This window comes from Scyliorhinus torazame, chromosome 4 (assembly GCF_047496885.1).
Source record: "Scyliorhinus torazame isolate Kashiwa2021f chromosome 4, sScyTor2.1, whole genome shotgun sequence".
Classification (NCBI taxonomy): Eukaryota; Metazoa; Chordata; class Chondrichthyes; order Carcharhiniformes; family Scyliorhinidae; genus Scyliorhinus; species Scyliorhinus torazame.
In genome coordinates, this window is record NC_092710.1 from 366,335,078 (window position 1) to 366,358,420 (window position 23,343).

General features: G+C 61.4%; 1 protein-coding gene across 1 annotated transcript in view; it reads left to right on the forward strand.

Moving 5' to 3' along the window:
* The first annotated feature begins 251 nt into the window (after positions 1 to 251).
* The window catches only part of LOC140411774 (uncharacterized), a 52,794-nt gene continuing 29,702 nt past the window's right edge, over positions 252 to 23,343 (forward strand). Inside the window, exon 1 of the mRNA XM_072500758.1 lies at positions 252 to 481. Within this exon, the coding sequence (XP_072356859.1) occupies positions 350 to 481 (132 nt within the window). The 5' untranslated portion in view covers positions 252 to 349. The remainder of the gene's footprint in view (positions 482 to 23,343) is intronic.

The window sequence follows — 23,343 nt, forward strand, 5'->3', positions numbered from 1 at the left end:
GGAATCAATAGTGAAATATCTGCCCCGGGCGGTTCACATTTCCTGTATAACTCAGGCAGGGGGATCAATGCTGAGTGTGTGAACTGGAATCAATAGTGAAATATCTGCATCACAGAGATCATGATTTCCAAATTATTTCTAAATTCAAGGCTGGGCCCAAAAAACATTTCCATAGTTAATAAGCTGGGGCGTTTCTTCAACATCTGATGTTCCCGTAGCTAAACCTTATTCAAAATCATCCCCTTAAAACTGTATAAAAATCCCTGAGCTCTCTGCTCAAACTGCAGATCGAGCTGAAGGTGCTGAGGGTCATTCAGTGAATTCACCAGTGACCTGTACCGACACCAAGATGCTGAGAATCTTCTTAACCGTGTCTGTCCTCTTCTGGAACCAACTCGCTGCACAGGATGCGTTAGACGAGGTGATCGAACTCTGTGATCAAGAGGACTGCCTTAAAGCCGCAGTCATCATTCAGGACAAGGTGAGTATCGTTCAGAGTTTACTGCATCCTGTAATGTTCGTACCAGTGGAAATTATTTAATGCCTGTGTTTTTGGGTTGAGTCCCCTTTACTCTCTTTACTGTCAAACATCTGTCTGACTCAGGCAGGGAGGATTGTCAATGCTGAGTGTGTGAACTGGAATAAACAGTGAAATATCTGCCCCGGGCGGTTCACATTTCCTGTCTAACTCAGGCAGGGAGGCTTGTCAATGCTGAGTGTGTGAACTGGAATAAACAGTGAAATATCTGCCCCGGGCGGTTCACATTTCCTGTCTAACTCCGGCCGGGGGGGTCAATGCTGAGTGTGTGAACTGGAATCAATAGTGAAATATCTGCCCCGGGCGGTTCACATTTCCTGTCTAACTCAGGCAGGGGGGTCAATGCTGAGTGTGTGAACTGGAATCAATAGTGAAATATATGCCCCGGGCGGTTCACATTTCCTGTCTAACTCAGGCAGGGTTGTCAATGCTGAGTGTGTGAACTGGAATAAACAGTGAAATATCTGCCCCGGGCGGTTCACATTTCCTGTCTAACTCAGGCAGGGGGATCAATGCTGAGTGTGTGAACTGGAATCAATCGTGAAATATCTGCCCCGGGCGGTTCACATTTCCTGTCTAACTCAGGCAGGGGGGTCAATGCTGAGTGTATGAACTGGAATCAATAGTGAAATATCTGCCCCGGGCGATTCACATTTCCTGTCTAACTCAGGCAGGGGGATCAATGCTGAGTGTGTGAACTGGAATCAATAGTGAAATATCTGCCCCGGGCGGTTCACATTTCCTGTCTAACTCAGGCAGGGGGGTCAATGCTGAGTGTGTGAACTGGAATAAACAGTGAAATATCTGCCCCGGGCGGTTCACACATCCCGGGACCCGGCACTTACACAGTTAATGATTTCTAAATTCAAGGCTGGGATCAGGAAAGTATTCTGAGGAGCAGAATCTATCTGTACTTTAGACACGGATTAATCAGGGATAGTCAGTGTGGATTTGTTAAGGGAAGGTCTTTCTTGACAAACACAGTTGAATTATTTGAGGCGGTGAGCAGGGGTGTTGATGAGGGGAATGCATTTGGAGTGGTCGATATGGGCTTAAGCCAGGCTTTTGATCGGGTCCCTCGTGGCAGACTGATCCAGTCAGGGCCCATGGCACCCAAGGCAAAGTGACACATTGGACCCACAATTGGCTGAGAGGCAGGAAGCTGAGGGTGGTCTCTGAAGGCAGGTTAATAGGGGGGTGGAAAAGGCAAATGGGACACTGGCTTTTCTCAATCGGGACATAGATTACAACAGCAGGGAGGTGATGTTGGAGTTGTACAGAACATTGGTGAGGACACAGCTGGAGTACTGTGTGTAATTCTGGGCACCACATTATAGGAATGATGTGACTGTACTGGAGGGGGTGCAGAGGAGATTTACCAGGATGGTGCCTGGGACGGAACATTTCAGTTATGAAGAGAGGTTGGGGCTTGGGCTGTTTTCGCTGGAGTAGAGAAGACTGAGGGACGATCTGATCGATGGCTACAAGATTATGAGGGACATGGTCAGGATAATAATAATCTTTATTGTCACAAGTCGGTTTACATTAACACTGCAATGAAGTTGCTGTGAAAAGCCCCTAGTCACCACATTCCGGCGCCTGTTCGGGTCACAGAGGGAGAATTCAGAATGTCCAATTCACCAACAGCACGTCTTTCGGGACTTGTGGGAGGAAACCGGAGCACCCGGAGGAAACCCACGCAGACACGGGGAGAACGTGCAGACTCCACACAGAGAGTGACCCAAGCCGGGAATCGAACTTGCGACCCTGGAGTTGTGAAGCCACAGTGCTAACCACTGTGCTACCGTGACATCTGAGCCCATCCGAAGCTCAACCCCACTCCCCTCATACCAAACCCCACCCTTCACCCCAGAAAGCAGCCCCCGTCCACCGGATTGTGTGTGACGCCCCCAACCCACAAATACAGGGGAGATACATCGCCTCCACCGCCCAGAGACCCCTATGATAGGGAGACCCCCCAGAGACCCTGTGATAGGGAGACCACCCCCCCACAGAGACCCTGTGATAGGGAGACCCCCCCAGAGACACGTGTGATAGGGAGATCCCCCCAGAGACCCTGTGATAGGGAGGCCCCCCCCCACAGAGACCCCTGTGATAGGGAGACCCCCCACAGAGACCCCTGTGATAGGGAGACCCTCCCCAGAGACACGTGTGATAGGGACCCCCCCAGAGACCCTGTGATAGGGAGACCCCCCCCCCCACAGAGACCCCTGTGATAGGGAGACCCCCACAGAGACCACTGTGATAGGGAGACCCCCCCACAGAGACCCCTGTGATAGGGAGACCCCCCCCCACAGAGACCCCTGTGATAGGGAGACCCCCCCCAGAGACCCTGTGATAGGGAGACCCCCCCCCCACAGAGACCCCTGTGATAGGGAGACCCCCCCCAGAGACCCTGTGATAGGGAGACCCCCCCCCACAGAGACCCCTGTGATAGGCAGCCCCCCCCACACAGAGACCCCTGTGATAGGGAGACCCCCCACAGAGACACCTGTGATAGGGACACCCCCCCAGAGACCCCTGTGATAGGGAGACACCCCCCAGAGACCCTGTGATAGGGAGACCCCCCCACAGAGACCCCTGTGATAGGGACACCCCCCCAGAGACCCCTGTGATAGGGAGACCCCCCCGCAGAGACCCCTGTAATAGGGAGACCCCCCACAGAGACACCTGTGAAAGGGAGACCCCCCACAGAGACCCCTGTGATAAGGAGACCCCCCCCCCACAGAGACCACTGTGATAGAGAGACACTCCCCCACAGAGACCGCTGTGAAAGAGAGACACTCCCCCACAGAGACCCGTGTGATAGGGAGACCCTCCCCACACAGAGACCCCTGTGATAGGGAGACCCCCCACACACAGAGACCCCTGTGATAGGGAGACCACCCCCCCCACAGAGACCGCTGTGAAAGAGAGAGACCCCCCCACAGAGACCCCTGTGATAGGGAGATCCTGCCCCCACAGAGACCTCTGTGATAGGGAGACCCCCCCCACAGAGACCCCTGTGATAGGGAGACCCCCCGACACAGAGACCCCTGTGATAGGGAGACCCCCCTCCCACAGAGACCCCTGTGGTAGGGAGACCACCCCCCCCACAGAGACCGCTGTGAAAGAGAGAGACCACCCCACAGAGACCCCTGTGATAGGGAGATCCTGCCCCCACAGAGACCCCTGTGATAGGGAGACCCCCCCCACAGAGACCCCTGTGATAGGGAGACCCCCCGACACAGAGACCCCTGTGAGAGGGAGACCCCCTCCCACAGAGACCCCTGTGATAGGGAGACCCCCCCCACAGAGACCGCTGTGAAAGAGAGAGACCCCCCCCCACAGAGACCCCTGTGAAAGGGAGACCCCCCTCCCACAGAGACCCCTGTGATAGGGAGACCCCCCCCCACAGAGACCGCTGTGAAAGAGAGAGACCCCCCCACAGAGACCCCTGTGATAGGGAGACCCTGCCCCCACAGAGACCCCTGTGATAGGGAGACCCCCCACAGAGACGCCTGTGATAGGGAGACCCCCCACAGAGACCCCTGTGATAGGGAGACACCCCCACAGAGACCCCTGTGATAGGGAGACCCTGCCCCCAAAGAGACCCCGTGACAGGGAGACCCCCCCACACAGAGACCCCTCTGATAGGGAGGCCCACCCCCCACAGAGACCCCTGTGATAGGGAGACCTCCCCGCCCCACAGAGACCCTTGTGATAGGGAGACCCCCCACCCCACAGAGACCCCTGTGATAGGGAGACCCCCCACAGAGACCCCTGTGATAGGGAGACCCGCCCACAGAGACCCCTGTGATAGGGAGACACCCCCCACAGAGACCCCTGTGATAGGGAGACCCCCCCACAGAGACCCCTGTGATAGGGAGAACCCCCCACAGAGACCCCTGTGATAGGGAGACCCGCCCACAGAGACCCCTGTGATAGGGAGACCCCCCCCACAAAGACCGCTGTGAAAGTGGGAGCCCCTCCCAGAGAGACCAGTGATAGGGAGACCAACCCACAGAGACCTCTGTGATCAGGAGACCACTCCACTGAGACCCCTGTGATAGGGACACACCCCCCCCCCACAAAGAGAACCCTGTGACAGGGAGACCCCCTTACCCACTGAGACCCCTGTGATAGGGAGACTCCCCGACAGAGACCCCTGTGATAGCAAGACACCCCCACAGAGAACCTGTGATAGGGAGACCCCCCCACAGAGACACGTGTGATAGGGAGACCCCCACAGAGACCACTGTGAAAGGGAGACCCCCCCACACAGAGACCGCTGTGAAAGAGAGAGCCCCCCCCCACAGGGACCCCTGTGATAGGGAGACCCTGCCCCCACAGAGACCCCTGTGACAGGGAGACCCCCCCCACACAGAGACCCCTCTGATAGGGAGGCCCACCCCCCACAGAGACCCCCGTGATAGGGAGACCACCTCCCAGAGAGACCCTTGTAATAGGGAGACCCCCCCCCACAGGGACCCCTGTCATAGGGAGACCCCCCCCACAGAGACCCCTGTGATAGGGAGACCGCCCCCCAAAAAGACCGCTGTGAAAGTGGGAGCCCCTCCCAGAGAGACCAGTGATAGGGAGACCCACCCACAGAGACCCCTGTGATCAGGAGACCACCCCACAGAGACCCCTGTGATAGGGACACCCCCCCCCCCCACAAAGAGAACCCTGTGACAGGGAGACCCCCCTCCCCACCGAGACCCCTGTGATAAGGAGACCACCCCACAGAGACCCCTGTGATAGGGACACCCCCCCAAAAAAGAGAACCCTGTGACAGGAAGACCCCCCTCCCCACTGAGACCCCTGTAATAGGGAGACTCCCCGACAGAGACCACTGTGATAGGGAGACCCTCCCCACAGAGACCCCTGTGATAGGGAGACCCCCCCACACAGAGACCCCTGTGATAGGGAGACCCCCACACACAGAGACCCCTGTGATAGGGAGACCCCCCACAGAGACCTCTGTGATAGGGAGACCCCCCCCACAGGGACCCCTGTCATAGGGCGACCCCCCCCCACAGAGACCCCTGTGATAGGGAGACCACCCCCCAAAAAGACCGCTGTGAAAGTGGGAGCCCCTCCCAGAGAGACCACTGATAGGGAGACCCACCCACAGAGACCCCTGTGATCAGGAGACCACCCCACAGAGACCCCTGTGATAGGGACACCCCCCCCCCCCCACAAAGAGAACCCTGTGACAGGGAGACCCCCCTCCCCACAGAGACCCCTGTGATAAGGAGACCACCCCACAGAGACCCCTGTGATAGGGACACCCCCCTAAAAAAGAGAACCCTGTGACAGGGAGACCCCCCTCCCCACTGAGACCCCTGTGATAGGGAGACTCCCCGACAGAGACCACTGTGATAGGGAGACCCTCCCCACAGAGACCCCTGTGATAGGGAGACCCCCCCACACAGAGACCCCTGTGATAGGGAGACCCCCCCACACAGAGACCCCTGTGATAGGGAGACCCCCCCACACAGAGACCCCTGTGATAGGGAGACCCCACCCCCAGGGTCCCCTGTGATAGGGAGACCCCCCACTGAGACCTCTGTGATAGGGAGACTCCACCAACAGGGTCCCCTGTGATAGGGAGACCCCCACACAGAGACCTCTGTGATCGGGAGACTCCACCCCCAGGGTCCCCTGTGATAGGGAGACCCCCCACTGAGACCTCTGTGATAGGGAGACCCCACCCCCAGGGTCCCCTGTGATAGGGAGACCCCCCACTGAGACCTCTGTGATAGGGAGACTCCACCAACAGGGTCCCCTGTGATAGGGTGACCCCCACACAGAGACCTCTGTGATAAGGAGACCCCACCCCCAGGGTCCCCTGTGATAGGGAGACCCCCACACAGAGACCCCTGCGATAGAGAGACCCCCCCCCACAGAGACACCTGTGATAGGGAGACCCCCACAGAGACCCCTGTGAAAGGGAGACCCCCCACAGAGACCCCTGTGAAAGGGAGACACCCCCCACACAGACCCCTGTTATAGAGAGACACCCCCACAGAGACCCCTGTGATAAGGAGACCCCCCCCACACACAGACCCCTGTGATAAGGAGACCCAACACAGAGACCCCTGTGACAGGTAGACCCCCCCCACAGAGACCCCTGTGATAGGGAGACCCCCCACAGAGACCCGTGTGATAGGGAGACCCCCCCCCCCACACAGAGAACCCTGTGATAGGGAGACCGCCCGACACAGAGACCCATGTGATAGGGAGACCCACCTCCCACAGAGACCCCTGTGATAGGGAGACCCTGCCCCCACAGAGACCCCTGTGATAGGGAGACCCCCGCCGCCCCACGGAGACCCCTGTGATAGGTAGACCCCCCTCAGAGACCCCTGTGATAGGGAGACACCCCCACAGAGACCCTGTGATAGGGAGACCCCCCCCACAGAGACACGTGTGATAGGGAGACCCCCACAGAGACCATTGTGAAAGGGAGACACACCCCACAGAGACCGCTGTGAAAGAGAGAGCCCCCCCCCCCACAGAGACCCCTGTGATAGGGAGACCCTGCCCCCACAGAGACCCCTGTGACAGGGAGACCCCCCCACACAGAGACCCCTCTGATAGGGAGGCCCACCCCCCACAGAGACACCCGTGAAAGGGAGAACCCCCCACAGAGACCCTTGTGATAGGGAGACGCCCCTCCCCACAGAGTCCCCTGTGATAGGGAGACCCCCCCACAGAGACCCCTGTGATAGGGAGACACCCCCCACAGAGACCCCTGTGATAGAAAGACCCCCCCCCACAAAGACCGCTGTGAAAGTGGGAGCCCCTCCCAGAGAGACCAGTGATAGGGAGACCAACCCACAGAGACCCCTGTGATAAGGAGACCACCCCACAGAGACCCCTGTGATAGGGGCACCCCCCCCCCCCACAAAGAGAATCCTGTGACAGGGAGACCCCCCTCCCCACTGAGACGCCTGTGATAGGGAGACTCCCCGACAGAGACCCCTGTAATAGGGAGACCCCCCCCACAGATACCCTGTGATAGGGAGACCCCCCACAGAGACACGTGTGATAGGAAGACCCCCACAGAGACCACTGTGAAAGGGAGACCCCCCCTACAGAGACCGCTGTGAAAGAGAGAGCCCCACCCCACAGAAACCCCTGTGATAGGGAGACCCTGCCCCCACAGAGACCCCTGTGACAGGGAGACCCCCCCCCACACAGAGACCCCTCTGATAGGGAGGCCCACCCCCCACTGAGACCCCCGTGATAGGGAGACCCCCTCCCCCCCCACAGAGACCCTTGTGATAGGGAGACCCCCCGGCCCCACAGAGACCCCTGTGATAGGGAGACCCCCCCCCCACAGAGACCCCTGTGATAGGGAGACCCCCCTCCCCACTGAGACCCTTGTGATAGGGAGACTCCCCTCCCCACTGAGACCCCTGTGATAGGGAGACTCCACGATAGAGACCCCTGTGATAGGCACAGCCCCCCCCCCCAAAAGAGAACCCTGTGACAGGAAGACCCCCCTCCCCACTGAGACCCCTGTAATAGGGAGACTCCCCGACAGAGACCACTGTGATAGGGAGACCCTCCCCACAGAGACCCCTGTGATAGGGAGACCCCCCCAAACAGAGACCCCTGTGATAGGGAGACCCCCACACACAGAGACCCCTGTGATAGGGAGACCCCCCACAGAGACCTCTGTGATAGGGAGACCCCCCCCACAGGGACCCCTGTCATAGGGAGACCCCCCCCCCACAGAGACCCCTGTGATAGGGAGACCACCCCCCAAAAAGACCGCTGTGAAAGTGGGAGCCCCTCCCAGAGAGACCAGTGATAGGGAGACCCACCCACAGAGACCCCTGTGATCAGGAGACCACCCCACAGAGACCCCTGTGATAGGGACACCCCCCCCCCCACAAAGAGAACCCTGTGACAGGGAGACCCCCCTCCCCACAGAGACCCCTGTGATAAGGAGACCACCCCACAGAGACCCCTGTGATAGGGACACCCCCCTAAAAAAGAGAACCCTGTGACAGGGAGACCCCCCTCCCCACTGAGACCCCTGTGATAGGGAGACTCCCCGACAGAGACCACTGTGATAGGGAGACCCTCCCCACAGAGACCCCTGTGATAGGGAGACCCCCCCACACAGAGACCCCTGTGATAGGGAGACCCCCACACACAGAGACCCCTGTGATAGGGAGACCCCCCACAGAGACCTCTGTGATAGGGAGACCCCACCCCCAGGGTCCCCTGTGATAGGGAGACCCCCCACAGAGACCTCTGTGATAGGGAGACTCCACCAACAGGGTCCCCTGTGATAGGGTGACCCCCACACAGAGACCTCTGTGATAAGGAAACCCCACCCCCAGGGTCCCCTGTGATAGGGAGACCCCCACACAGAGACCCCTGCGATAGAGAGACCCCCCCCCCACAGAGACACCTGGGATAGGGAGACCCCCACAGAGACCCCTGTGAAAGGGAGACCCCCCACAGAGACCCCTGTGAAAGGGAGACACCCCCCACAGAGACCCCTGTTATAGAGAGACACCCCCACAGAGACCCCTGTGATAAGGAGACCCCCCCCACACACAGACCCCTGTGATAAGGAGACCCAACACAGAGACCCCTGTGACAGGGAGACCCCCCCCACAGAGACCCCTGTGATAGGGAGACCCCCCACAGAGACCGGTGTGATAGGGAGACCCCCCCCCACACAGAGAACCCTGTGATAGGGAGACCGCCCGACACAGAGACCCATGTGATAGGGAGACCCACCTCCCACAGAGACCCCTGTGATAGGGAGACCCCCCTCTCACAGAGACCGCTGTGAAAGAGAGAGCACACCCCCACAGAGACCCCTGTGATAGGGAGACCCCCCTCTCACAGAGACCGCTGTGAAAGAGAGAGCACCCCCCACAGAGACCCTGTGATAGGGAGACCCTGCCCCCACAGAGACCCCTGTGATAAGGAGACCCCCCCCACACAGAGACCCCTGTGATAGGGAGGCCCACCCCCCACAGAGACCCCTGTGATAGGGAGACCCCCGCCGCCCCACGGAGACCCCTGTGATAGGTAGACCCCCCACAGAGACCCCTGTGATAGGGAGACACCCCCACAGAGACCCTGTGATAGGGAGACCCCCCCCACAGAGACACGTGTGATAGGGAGACCCCCACAGAGACCATTGTGAAAGGGAGACACACCCCACAGAGACCGCTGTGAAAGAGAGAGCCCCCCCCCCACAGAGACCCCTGTGATAGGGAGACCCTGCCCCCACAGAGACCCCTGTGACAGGGAGACCCCCCCACACAGAGACCCCTCTGATAGGGAGGCCCACCCCCCACAGAGACCCCCGTGATAGGGAGAACCCCCCACAGAGACCCTTGTGATAGGGAGACGCCCCGCCCCACAGAGACCCCTGTGATAGGGAGACCCCCCCACAGAGACCCCTGTGATAGGGAGACACCCCCCACAGAGACCCCTGTGATAGAAAGACCCCCCCCCACAAAGACCGCTGTGAAAGTGGGAGCCCCTCCCAGAGAGACCAGTGATAGGGAGACCAACCCACAGAGACCCCTGTGATAAGGAGACCACCCCACAGAGACCCCTGTGATAGGGACACCCCCCCCCCCACAAAGAGAACCCTGTGAAAGGGAGACCCCCCTCCCCACTGAGACGCCTGTGATAGGGAGACTCCCCGACAGAGACCCCTGTATTAGGGAGACACCCCCACAGAGAACCTGTGATAGGGAGACCCCCCACAGAGACCCTGTGATAGGGAGACCCCCCCACAGAGACACGTGTGATAGGAAGACCCCCACAGAGACCACTGTGAAAGGGAGACCCCCCCTACAGAGACCGCTGTGAAAGAGAGAGCCCCCCCCACAGAAACCCCTGTGATAGGGAGACCCTGCCCCCACAGAGACCCCTGTGACAGGGAGACCCCCCCCACACAGAGACCCCTCTGATAGGGAGGCCCACCCCCCACTGAGACCCCCGTGATAGGGAGACCCCCTCCCCCCCCACAGAGACCCTTGTGATAGGGAGACCCCCCGGACCCACAGAGACCCCTGTGATAGGGAGACCCCCCCCCCACAGAGACCCCTGTGATAGGGAGACCCCCCTCCCCACTGAGACCCTTGTGATAGGGAGACTCCCCTCCCCACTGAGACCCCTGTGATAGGGAGACTCCACGATAGAGACCCCTGTGATAGGCACACCCCCCCCCCCAAAAGAGAACCCTGTGACAGGGAGACCCCCCTCCCCACTAAGACCCCTTTGATAGGGAGACTCCCCGACAGAGACCACTGTGATAGGGAGACCCCCCCCACAGAGACCCCTGTGATAGGGAGACCCCCCCACACAGAGACCCCTGTGATAGGGAGACCCCCCCACACAGAGACCCCTGTGATAGGGAGACCCTGCCCCCACAGAGACCCCTGTGATAGGGAGACCCCCACAGAGACCCCTGTGATAGGGAGACCCCCCCACACAGAGACCCCTGTGATAAGGAGACCCCCCCACACAGAGACCCCTGTGATAGGGAGACCCTGCCCCCACAGAGACCTCTGTGATAAGGAGACCCCCGCCCCACAGAGACCCCTGTGATAGGGAGGCCCACCCCCACAGAGACCCCTGTGATAGGGAGACCCCCCCGCCCCACAGAGACCCCTGTGATAGGGAGACCCCCCACAGAGACCCCTGTGATAGGGAGACACCCCCACAGAGACCATTGTGAAAGGGAGACCCACACGCCACTGAGACCCCTGTGATAGGGAGACCCTGCCCCCACAGAGACCCCTGTGACAGGGAGACCCCCCCACACAGAGACCCCTCTGATAGGGAGGCCCACACCCCACTGAGACCCCCGTGATAGGGAGACCCCCCCCACAGAGACCCTTGTGATAGGGAGACCCCCCGGCCCCACAGAGACCCCTGTGATAGGGAGACCCCCCCCACAGGGACCCCTGTGATAGGGAGACCCCCCTCCCCACTGAGACCCCTGTGATAGGGAGACTCCCCGACAGAGACCCCTGTGATAGGGACACCCCCGCCCAAAAAGAGAACCCTGTGACAGGGAGACCCCCCTCCCCACTGAGACCCCTTTGATAGGGATACTCCCCGACAAAGACCACTGTGTTAGGGAGACCCCCCCCACAGAGACCCCTGTGATAGGGAGACCCCCCCACACAGAGACCCCTGTGATAGGGAGACCCCCCCCCACAGAGACCCCTGTGATAAGGAGACCCTCCCCCACACAGAGACCCCTGTGATAGGGAGGCCCACCCCCCACAGAGACCCCTGTGATAGGGAGACCCCCCTACTGAGACCCCTGTGATAGGGAGACCCCCCCCACAGAGACCCCTGTGATAGAGAGACCCCCCCCACAAAGACCGCTGTGAAAGTGGGAGCCCCTCCCAGAGAGACCAGTGATAGTGACACCAACCCACAGAGTCACCTGTGATAGGGACACCCCCCCCCCCCCCACAAAGAGAACCCTGTGACAGGGAGACCCCCCTCCCCACAGAGACCCCTGTGATAGGGAGACACCCCCACAGAGAACCTGTGATAGGGAGACACCCCCACAGAGAACCTGTGATAGGGAGACACCCCCACAGAGACACGTGTGATAGGGAGACCCCCACAGAGACCACTGTGAAAGGGAGACACCCCCACAGAGACCGCTGTGAAAGAGATAGCCCCCCTCCCACAGAGACCCCTGTGATAGGGAGACCATGCCCCCACAGAGACCCCTGTGATAGGGAGACACCCCCCACACAGAGACCCTTGTGATAGGGAGACCCTGCCCCCACAGAGACCCCTGTGACAGGGAGACCCCCCCCACACAGAGACCCCTGTGACAGGGAGACACCCCCCACACAGAGACCCCTCTGATAGGGAGGCCCACCCCCCACAGAGACCCCTGTGATAGGGAGACCCTGCCCCCACAGAGACCCCTGTGACAGGGAGACACCCCCCACACAGAGACCCCTCTGATAGGGAGGCCCAACCCCCACTGAGACCCCTGTGATAGGGAGACCCCCCGCCCACAGAGACCCTTGTGATAGGGAGACCCCCCGGCCCCACTGAGACCCCTGTGATAGGGAGACTCCCCGACAGAGACCCCTGTGCTAGGGACACCCCCCCCAAAAAGAGAACCCTGTGACAGGGAGACCCCCCTCCCCACTGAGACCCCTTTGATAGGGAGACTCCCCCACAGAGACCCCTGTGATAGGGAGAACCCCCCACACAGAGACCCCTGTGATAGGGAGACCCCCCCACACAGAGACCCCTGTGATAGGGAGACCCCCCACAGAGACCTCTGTGATAGGGAGACCCGACCCCCAGGGTCCCCTGTGATAGGGAGACCCCCCCACACAGAGACCCCTGTGATAGGGAGACCCCCCACAGAGACCCCTGTGATAGGGAGACCCCCCCCCCAGGGTCCCCTGTGATAGGGAGACCCCCCACAGAGACCTCTGTGATAGGGAGACTCCACCAACAGGGTCCCCTGTGATAGGGAGACCCCCACACAGAGACCCCTGCGATAGAGAGACCCCCCCCCACAGAGACACCTGTGATAGCGAGACCCCCACAGAGACCCCTGTGAAAGGGAGACCCCCCACAGAGACCCCTGTGAAAGGGAGACCCCCACAGAGACCCCAGTGATAGGGAGACCCCCCCCACACAGACCCCTGTTATAGAGAGTCACCCCCACAGAGACCCCTGTGATAGGGAGACCCCCCCCCACAGAGACCCCTGTGATAGGGAGACACCCCCACAGAGACCCTGTGATAGGGAGACCCCCCCCACAGAGACACGTGTGATAGGGAGACCCCCACAGAGACCATTGTGAAAGGGAGACACACCCCACAGAGACCGCTGTGAAAGAGAGAGCCCCCCCCCCCACAGAGACCCCTGTGATAGGGAGACCCTGCCCCCACAGAGACCCCTGTGACAGGGAGACCCCCCCACACAGAGACCCCTCTGATAGGGAGGCCCACCCCCCACAGAGACACCCGTGAAAGGGAGAACCCCCCACAGAGACCCTTGTGATAGGGAGACGCCCCTCCCCACAGAGTCCCCTGTGATAGGGAGACCCCCCCACAGAGACCCCTGTGATCGGGAGACACCCCCCACAGAGACCCCTGTGATAGAAAGACCCCCCCCCACAAAGACCGCTGTGAAAGTGGGAGCCCCTCCCAGAGAGACCAGTGATAGGGAGACCAACCCACAGAGACCCCTGTGATAAGGAGACCACCCCACAGAGACCCCTGTGATAGGGGCACCCCCCCCCCCACAAAGAGAATCCTGTGACAGGGAGACCCCCCTCCCCACTGAGACGCCTGTGATAGGGAGACTCCCCGACAGAGACCCCTGTAATAGGGAGACCCCCCCCACAGATACCCTGTGATAGGGAGACCCCCCACAGAGACACGTGTGATAGGAAGACCCCCACAGAGACCACTGTGAAAGGGAGACCCCCCCTACAGAGACCGCTGTGAAAGAGAGAGCCCCACCCCACAGAAACCCCTGTGATAGGGAGACCCTGCCCCCACAGAGACCCCTGTGACAGGGAGACCCCCCCCCACACAGAGACCCCTCTGATAGGGAGGCCCACCCCCCACTGAGACCCCCGTGATAGGGAGACCCCCTCCCCCCCCACAGAGACCCTTGTGATAGGGAGACCCCCCGGCCCCACAGAGACCCCTGTGATAGGGAGACCCCCCCCCCACAGAGACCCCTGTGATAGGGAGACCCCCCTCCCCACTGAGACCCTTGTGATAGGGAGACTCCCCTCCCCACTGAGACCCCTGTGATAGGGAGACTCCACGATAGAGACCCCTGTGATAGGCACAGCCCCCCCCCCCAAAAGAGAACCCTGTGACAGGAAGACCCCCCTCCCCACTGAGACCCCTGTAATAGGGAGACTCCCCGACAGAGACCACTGTGATAGGGAGACCCTCCCCACAGAGACCCCTGTGATAGGGAGACCCCCCCAAACAGAGACCCCTGTGATAGGGAGACCCCCACACACAGAGACCCCTGTGATAGGGAGACCCCCCACAGAGACCTCTGTGATAGGGAGACCCCCCCCACAGGGACCCCTGTCATAGGGAGACCCCCCCCCACAGAGACCCCTGTGATAGGGAGACCACCCCCCAAAAAGACCGCTGTGAAAGTGGGAGCCCCTCCCAGAGAGACCAGTGATAGGGAGACCCACCCACAGAGACCCCTGTGATCAGGAGACCACCCCACAGAGACCCCTGTGATAGGGACACCCCCCCCCCCCACAAAGAGAACCCTGTGACAGGGAGACCCCCCTCCCCACAGAGACCCCTGTGATAAGGAGACCACCCCACAGAGACCTGTGATAGGGACACCCCCCTAAAAAAGAGAACCCTGTGACAGGGAGACCCCCCTCCCCACTGAGACCCCTGTGATAGGGAGACTCCCCGACAGAGACCACTGTGATAGGGAGACCCTCCCCACAGAGACCCCTGTGATAGGGAGACCCCCCCACACAGAGACCCCTGTGATAGGGAGACCCCCACACACAGAGACCCCTGTGATAGGGAGACCCCCCACAGAGACCTCTGTGATAGGGAGACCCCACCCCCAGGGTCCCCTGTGATAGGGAGACCCCCCACAGAGACCTCTGTGATAGGGAGACTCCACCAACAGGGTCCCCTGTGATAGGGTGACCCCCACACAGAGACCTCTGTGATAAGGAGACCCCACCCCCAGGGTCCCCTGTGATAGGGAGACCCCCACACAGAGACCCCTGCGATAGAGAGACCCCCCCCCCACAGAGACACCTGTGATAGGGAGACCCCCACAGAGACCCCTGTGAAAGGGAGACCCCCCACAGAGACCCCTGTGAAAGGGAGACACCCCCCACAGAGACCCCTGTTATAGAGAGACACCCCCACAGAGACCCCTGTGATAAGGAGACCCCCCCCACACACAGACCCCTGTGATAAGGAGACCCAACACAGAGACCCCTGTGACAGGGAGACCCCCCCCACAGAGACCCCTGTGATAGGGAGACCCCCCACAGAGACCGGTGTGATAGGGAGACCCCCCCCCCCACACAGAGAACCCTGTGATAGGGAGACCGCCCGACACAGAGACCCATGTGATAGGGAGACCCACCTCCCACAGAGACCCCTGTGATAGGGAGACCCCCCTCTCACAGAGACCGCTGTGAAAGAGAGAGCACACCCCCACAGAGACCCCTGTGATAGGGAGACCCCCCTCTCACAGAGACCGCTGTGAAAGAGAGAGCACCCCCCACAGAGACCCTGTGATAGGGAGACCCTGCCCCCACAGAGACCCCTGTGATAAGGAGACCCCCCCCACACAGAGACCCCTGTGATAGGGAGGCCCACCCCCCACAGAGACCCCTGTGATAGGGAGACCCCCGCCGCCCCACGGAGACCCCTGTGATAGGTAGACCCCCCACAGAGACCCCTGTGATAGGGAGACACCCCCACAGAGACCCTGTGATAGGGAGACCCCCCCCACAGAGACACGTGTGATAGGGAGACCCCCACAGAGACCATTGTGAAAGGGAGACACACCCCACAGAGACCGCTGTGAAAGAGAGAGCCCCCCCCCCACAGAGACCCCTGTGATAGGGAGACCCTGCCCCCACAGAGACCCCTGTGACAGGGAGACCCCCCCACACAGAGACCCCTCTGATAGGGAGGCCCACCCCCCACAGAGACCCCCGTGATAGGGAGAACCCCCCACAGAGACCCTTGTGATAGGGAGACGCCCCGCCCCACAGAGACCCCTGTGATAGGGAGACCCCCCCACAGAGACCCCTGTGATAGGGAGACACCCCCCACAGAGACCCCTGTGATAGAAAGACCCCCCCCCACAAAGACCGCTGTGAAAGTGGGAGCCCCTCCCAGAGAGACCAGTGATAGGGAGACCAACCCACAGAGACCCCTGTGATAAGGAGACCACCCCACAGAGACCCCTGTGATAGGGACACCCCCCCCCCCACAAAGAGAACCCTGTGAAAGGGAGACCCCCCTCCCCACTGAGACGCCTGTGATAGGGAGACTCCCCGACAGAGACCCCTGTATTAGGGAGACACCCCCACAGAGAACCTGTGATAGGGAGACCCCCCACAGAGACCCTGTGATAGGGAGAACCCCCCACAGAGACACGTGTGATAGGAAGACCCCCACAGAGACCACTGTGAAAGGGAGACCCCCCCTACAGAGACCGCTGTGAAAGAGAGAGCCCCCCCCACAGAAACCCCTGTGATAGGGAGACCCTGCCCCCACAGAGACCCCTGTGACAGGGAGACCCCCCCCACACAGAGACCCCTCTGATAGGGAGGCCCACCCCCCACTGAGACCCCCGTGATAGGGAGACCCCCTCCCCCCCCACAGAGACCCTTGTGATAGGGAGACCCCCCGGACCCACAGAGACCCCTGTGATAGGGAGACCCCCCCCCCCACAGAGACCCCTGTGATAGGGAGACCCCCCTCCCCACTGAGACCCTTGTGATAGGGAGACTCCCCTCCCCACTGAGACCCCTGTGATAGGGAGACTCCACGATAGAGACCCCTGTGATAGGCACACCCCCCCCCAAAAGAGAACCCTGTGACAGGGAGACCCCCCTCCCCACTAAGACCCCTTTGATAGGGAGACTCCCCGACAGAGACCACTGTGATAGGGAGACCCCCCCCACAGAGACCCCTGTGATAGGGAGACCCCCCCACACAGAGACCCCTGTGATAGGGAGACCCCCCCACACAGAGACCCCTGTGATAGGGAGACCCTGCCCCCACAGAGACCCCTGTGATAGGGAGACCCCCACAGAGACCTCTGTGATAGGGAGACCCCCCCACACAGAGACCCCTGTGATAAGGAGACCCCCCCACACAGAGACCCCTGTGATAGGGAGACCCTGCCCCCACAGAGACCCTTGTGATAGGGAGACCCCCCGGCCCCACAGAGACCCCTGTGATAGGGAGACCCCCCCCACAGGGACCCCTGTGATAGGGAGACCCCCCTCCCCACTGAGACCCCTGTGATAGGGAGACTCCCCGACAGAGACCCCTGTGATAGGGACACCCCCGCCCAAAAAGAGAACCCTGTGACAGGGAGACCCCCCTCCCCACTGAGACCCCTTTGATAGGGATACTCCCCGACAGAGACCACTGTGTTAGGGAGACCCCCCCCACAGAGACCCCTGTGATAGGGAGACCCCCCCACACAGAGACCCCTGTGATAGGGAGACCCCCCCCCCACAGAGACCCCTGTGATAAGGAGACCCTCCCCCACACAGAGACCCCTGTGATAGGGAGGCCCACCCCCCACAGAGACCCCTGTGATAGGGAGACCCCCCTACTGAGACCCCTGTGATAGGGAGACCCCCCCCACAGAGACCCCTGTGATAGAGAGACCCCCCCCACAAAGACCGCTGTGAAAGTGGGAGCCCCTCCCAGAGAGACCAGTGATAGTGACACCAACCCACAGAGTCACCTGTGATAGGGACACCCCCCCCCCCCACAAAGAGAACCCTGTGACAGGGAGACCCCCCTCCCCACAGAGACCCCTGTGATAGGGAGGCTCCCCGACAGAGAACCTGTGATAGGGAGACACCCCCACAGAGAAACGTGTGATAGGGAGACCCCCACAGAGACCACTGTGAAAGGGAGACACCCCCACAGAGACCGCTGTGAAAGAGATAGCCCCCCTCCCACAGAGACCCCTGTGATAGGGAGACCATGCCCCCACAGAGACCCCTGTGATAGGGAGACACCCCCCACACAGAGACCCCTCTGATAGGGAGGCCCACCCCCCACAGAGACCCCTGTGATAGGGAGACCCTGCCCCCACAGAGACCCCTGTGACAGGGAGACACCCCCCACACAGAGACCCCTCTGATAGGGAGGCCCAACCCCCACTGAGACCCCTGTGATAGGGAGACCCCCCGCCCACAGAGACCCTTGTGTTAGGGAGACCCCCCGGCCCCACTGAGACCCCTGTGATAGGGAGACTCCCCGACAGAGACCCCTGTGCTAGGGACACCCCCCCCAAAAAGAGACCCCTGTGATAGGGAGACCCCCCGCCCACAGAGACCCTTGTGTTAGGGAGACCCCCCGGCCCCACTGAGACCCCTGTGATAGGGAGACCCCCACACAGAGACCCCTGCGATAGAGAGACCCCCCCCCACAGAGACACCTGTGATAGCGAGACCCCCACAGAGACCCCTGTGAAAGGGAGACCCCCCACAGAGACCCCTGTGAAAGGGAGACACCCCCCACACAGACCCCTGTTATAGAGAGTCACCCCCACAGAGACCCCTGTGATAGGGAGACCCCCCCCACAGAGACCCCTGTGATAGGGAGACCCCCCACAGAGACCCCTGTGATAGGGAGACCCCCCCCCCACAGAGACCCCTGTGATAGGGAGACCCCCCACAGAGACCCCTGTGATAGGGAGACCCCCCCCCACAGAGACCCCTGTGATAGGGAGACACCCCCCACAGAGACCCCTGTGATAGGGAGACACCCCCCAGAGACCCTGTGATAGGGAGACCCCCCCCACAGAGACCCCTGTGATAGGGAGCCCCCCCCACACAGAGACCCCTGTGATAGGGAGACCCCCACAGAGACACCTGTGATAGGGAAACACCCCCACAGAGACCCCTGTGAAAGGGAGACCCCCCCACAGAGACCCCTGTGATAGGGACACCCCCCCCACAGAGACCCCTGTGATAGGGAAACACCCCCACAGAGACACGTGTGATAGGGAGACCCCCACAGAGACCCCTGTGAAAGGGAGACCGCCACAGAGACCCCTGTGAAAGGGAGACCGCCACAGAGACCCCTGTGAAAGGGAGACCCCCACCACAGAGACCCCTGTGATAAGGTGACCCCCCCCCCCCACAGAGACCACTGTGATAGGGAGGCCCCCCCCACAGAGACCCCTGTGATAGGGAGACCCCCCGACACAGAGACCCCTGTGATAGGGAGACCCCCCTCCCACAGAGACCCCTGTGTAGGGAGATTCCCCCCGCACAGAGACCGCTGTGAAAGAGAGAGACCCCCCACAGAGACCCCTGTGATGGGGAGACCCTGCCCCCACAGAGACCCCTGTGATAGGGAGACCCCCCCACAGAGACCCCTGTGATAGGGAGACCCCCACAGAGACCCCTGTGATAGGGAGACACCCCACAGAGACCCCTGTGATAGGGAGACCCTGCCCCCACAGAGACCCCTGTGACAGGGAGACCCCCCCACACAGAGACCCCTCTGATAGGGAGGCCCACCCCCCACAGAGGCCCCCGTGATAGGGAGAACCCCCCACAGAGACCCTTGTGATAGGGAGACCCCCCGCCCCACAGAGACCCCTGTGATAGGGAGACCCCCCACAGAGACCCCTGTGATAGGGAGACCCCCCCACAGAGACCCCTGTGATAGAGAGACCCCCCCCCACAAAGACCGCTGTGAAAGTGGGAGCCCCTCCCAGAGAGACCAGTGATAGGGAGACCAACCCACAGAGACCCCTGTGATAGGGAGACTCCCCGACAGAGACCCCTGTGATAGGGAGACACCCCCACAGAGAACCTGTGATAGGGAGACCCCCCCACAGAGACACGTGTGAAAGGGAGACCCCCCCACAGAGACTCCTGTGATAAGGAGACCCCCCACCCCCCCACAGAGACCACTGTGATAGAGAGACACTCCACCACAGAGACCCCTGTGATAGGGAGACCCTGCCCCCACAGAGACCGCTGTGATAGGGAGGCCCCCCCCACAGAGACCCCTGTGATAGGGAGACCCCCCTCCCACAGAGACCCCTGTGATAGGGAGACCCCCCCCCCCACAGAGACCGCTGTGAAAGAGAGAGACCCCCCACAGAGACCCCTGTGATAGGGAGACCCTGCCCCCACAGAGACCCCTGTGACAGGGAGACCCCCCCACACAGAGACCCCTCTGATAGGGAGGCCCACCCCCCACAGAGACCCCCGTGATAGGGAGAACCCCCCACAGAGACCCTTGTGATAGGGAGACGCCCCGCCCCACAGAGACCCCTGTGATAGGGAGACCCCCCCACAGAGACCCCTGTGATAGGGAGACACGCCCCACAGAGACCCCTGTGATAGAAAGACCCCCCCCCACAAAGACCGCTGTGAAAGTGGGAGCCCCTCCCAGAGAGACCAGTGATAGGGAGACCAACCCACAGAGACCCCTGTGATAAGGAGACCACCCCACAGAGACCCCTGTGATAGGGACACCCCCCCCCCCCCACAAAGAGAACCCTGTGAAAGGGAGACCCCCCTCCCCACTGAGACGCCTGTGATAGAGAGACTCCCCGACAGAGACCCCTGTATTAGGGAGACACCCCCACAGAGAACCTGTGATAGGAAGACCCCCACAGAGACCACTGTGAAAGGGAGACCCCCCCTACAGAGACCGCTGTGAAAGTGAGAGCCCCCCCCACAGAAACCCCTGTGATAGGGAGACCCTGCCCCCACAGAGACCCCTGTGACAGGGAGACCCCCCCCACACAGAGACCCCTCTGATAGGGAGGCCCACCCCCCACTGAGACCCCCGTGATAGGGAGACCCCCTCCCCCCCCACAGAGACCCTTGTGATAGGGAGACCCCCCGGACCCACAGAGACCCCTGTGATAGGGAGACTCCACGATAGAGACCCCTGTGATAGGCACACCCCCCCCCAAAAGAGAACCCTGTGACAGGGAGACCCCCCTCCCCACTAAGACCCCTTTGATAGGGAGACTCCCCGACAGAGACCACTGTGATAGGGAGACCCCCCCCACAGAGACCCCTGTGATAGGGAGACCCCCCCACACAGAGACCCCTGTGATAGGGAGACCCCCCCACACAGAGACCCCTGTGATAGGGAGACCCCCACAGAGACCCCTGTGATAGGGAGACCCCCCCACACAGAGACCCCTGTGATAGGGAGACCCTGCCCCCACAGAGACCCCTGTGATAAGGAGACCCCCGCCCCACAGAGACCCCTGTGATAGGGAGGCCCACCCCCACAGAGACCCCTGTGATAGGGAGACCCCCCCGCCCCACAGAGACCCCTGTGATAGGGAGACCCCCCACAGAGACCCCTGTGATAGGGAGACCCCCCGATACAGAGACCCCTGTGATAGGGAGACTCCCCGACAGAGACCACTGTGATAGGGAGACCCCCCCCACAGAGACCCCTGTGATAGGGAGACCCCCCCACACAGAGACCCCTGTGATAGGGAGACCCCCCCACACAGAGACCCCTGTGATAGGGAGACCCCCACAGAGACCCCTGTGATAAGGAGACCCCCCCACACAGAGACCCCTGTGATAGGGAGACCCTGCCCCCACAGAGACCCCTGTGATAAGGAGACCCCCGCCCCACAGAGACCCCTGTGATAGGGAGGCCCACCCCCACAGAGACCCCTGTGATAGGGAGACCCCCCCGCCCCACAGAGACCCCTGTGATAGGGAGACCCCCCACAGAGACCCCTGTGATAGGGAGACACCCCCACAGAGACCATTGTGAAAGGGAGACCCACACGCCACTGAGACCCCTGTGATAGGGAGACCCTGCCCCCACAGAGACCCCTGTGACAGGGAGACCCCCCCACACAGAGACCCCTCTGATAGGGAGGCCCACACCCCACTGAGACCCCCGTGATAGGGAGACCCCCCCCACAGAGACCCTTGTGATAGGGAGACCCCCCGGCCCCACAGAGACCCCTGTGATAGGGAGACCCCCCCCACAGGGACCCCTGTGATAGGGAGACCCCCCTCCCCACTGAGACCCCTGTGATAGGGAGACTCCCCGACAGAGACCCCTGTGATAGGGACACCCCCGCCCAAAAAGAGAACCCTGTGACAGGGAGACCCCCCTCCCCACTGAGACCCCTTTGATAGGGAGACTCCCCGACAGAGACCACTGTGTTAGGGAGACCCCCCCCACAGAGACCCCTGTGATAGGGAGACCCCCCCACACAGAGACCCCTGTGATAGGGAGACCCCCCCCCCCCAGAGACCCCTGTGATAAGGAGACCCTCCCCCACACAGAGACCCCTGTGATAGGGAGGCCCTCCCCCCACAGAGACCCCTGTGATAGGGAGACCCCCCTACTGAGACCCCTGTGATAGGGAGACCCCCCCCACAGAGACCCCTGTGATAGAGAGACCCCCACAGAGACCACTGTGAAAGGGAGACACCCCCACAGAGACCGCTGTGAAAGAGAGAGCCCCCCTCCCACAGAGACCCCTGTGATAGGGAGACCATGCCCCCACAGAGACCCCTGTGACAGGGAGACACCCCCCACACAGAGACCCCTCTGATAGGGAGGCCCACCCCCCACTGAGACCCCCGTGATAGGGAGACCCCCCGCCCACAGAGACCCTTGTGATAGGGAGACCCCCCGGCCCCACAGAGACACCTGTGATAGGGAGACCCCCCCCCCACAGAGACCCCTGTGATAGGGAGACCCCCCTCCCCACTGAGACCCCTGTGATAGGGAGACTCCCCGACAGAGACCCCTGTGCTAGGGACACCCCCCCCCAAAAAGAGAACCCTGTGACAGGGAGACCCCCCTCCCCACTGAGACCCCTTTGATAGGGAGACTCCCCCACAGAGACCCCTGTGATAGGGAGAACCCCCCACACAGAGACCCCTGTGATAGGGAGACCCCCCCACACAGAGACCCCTGTGATAGGGAGACCCCCCACAGAGACCTCTGTGATAGGGAGACCCGACCCCCAGGGTCCCCTGTGATAGGGAGACCCCCCACAGAGACCTCTGTGATAGGGAG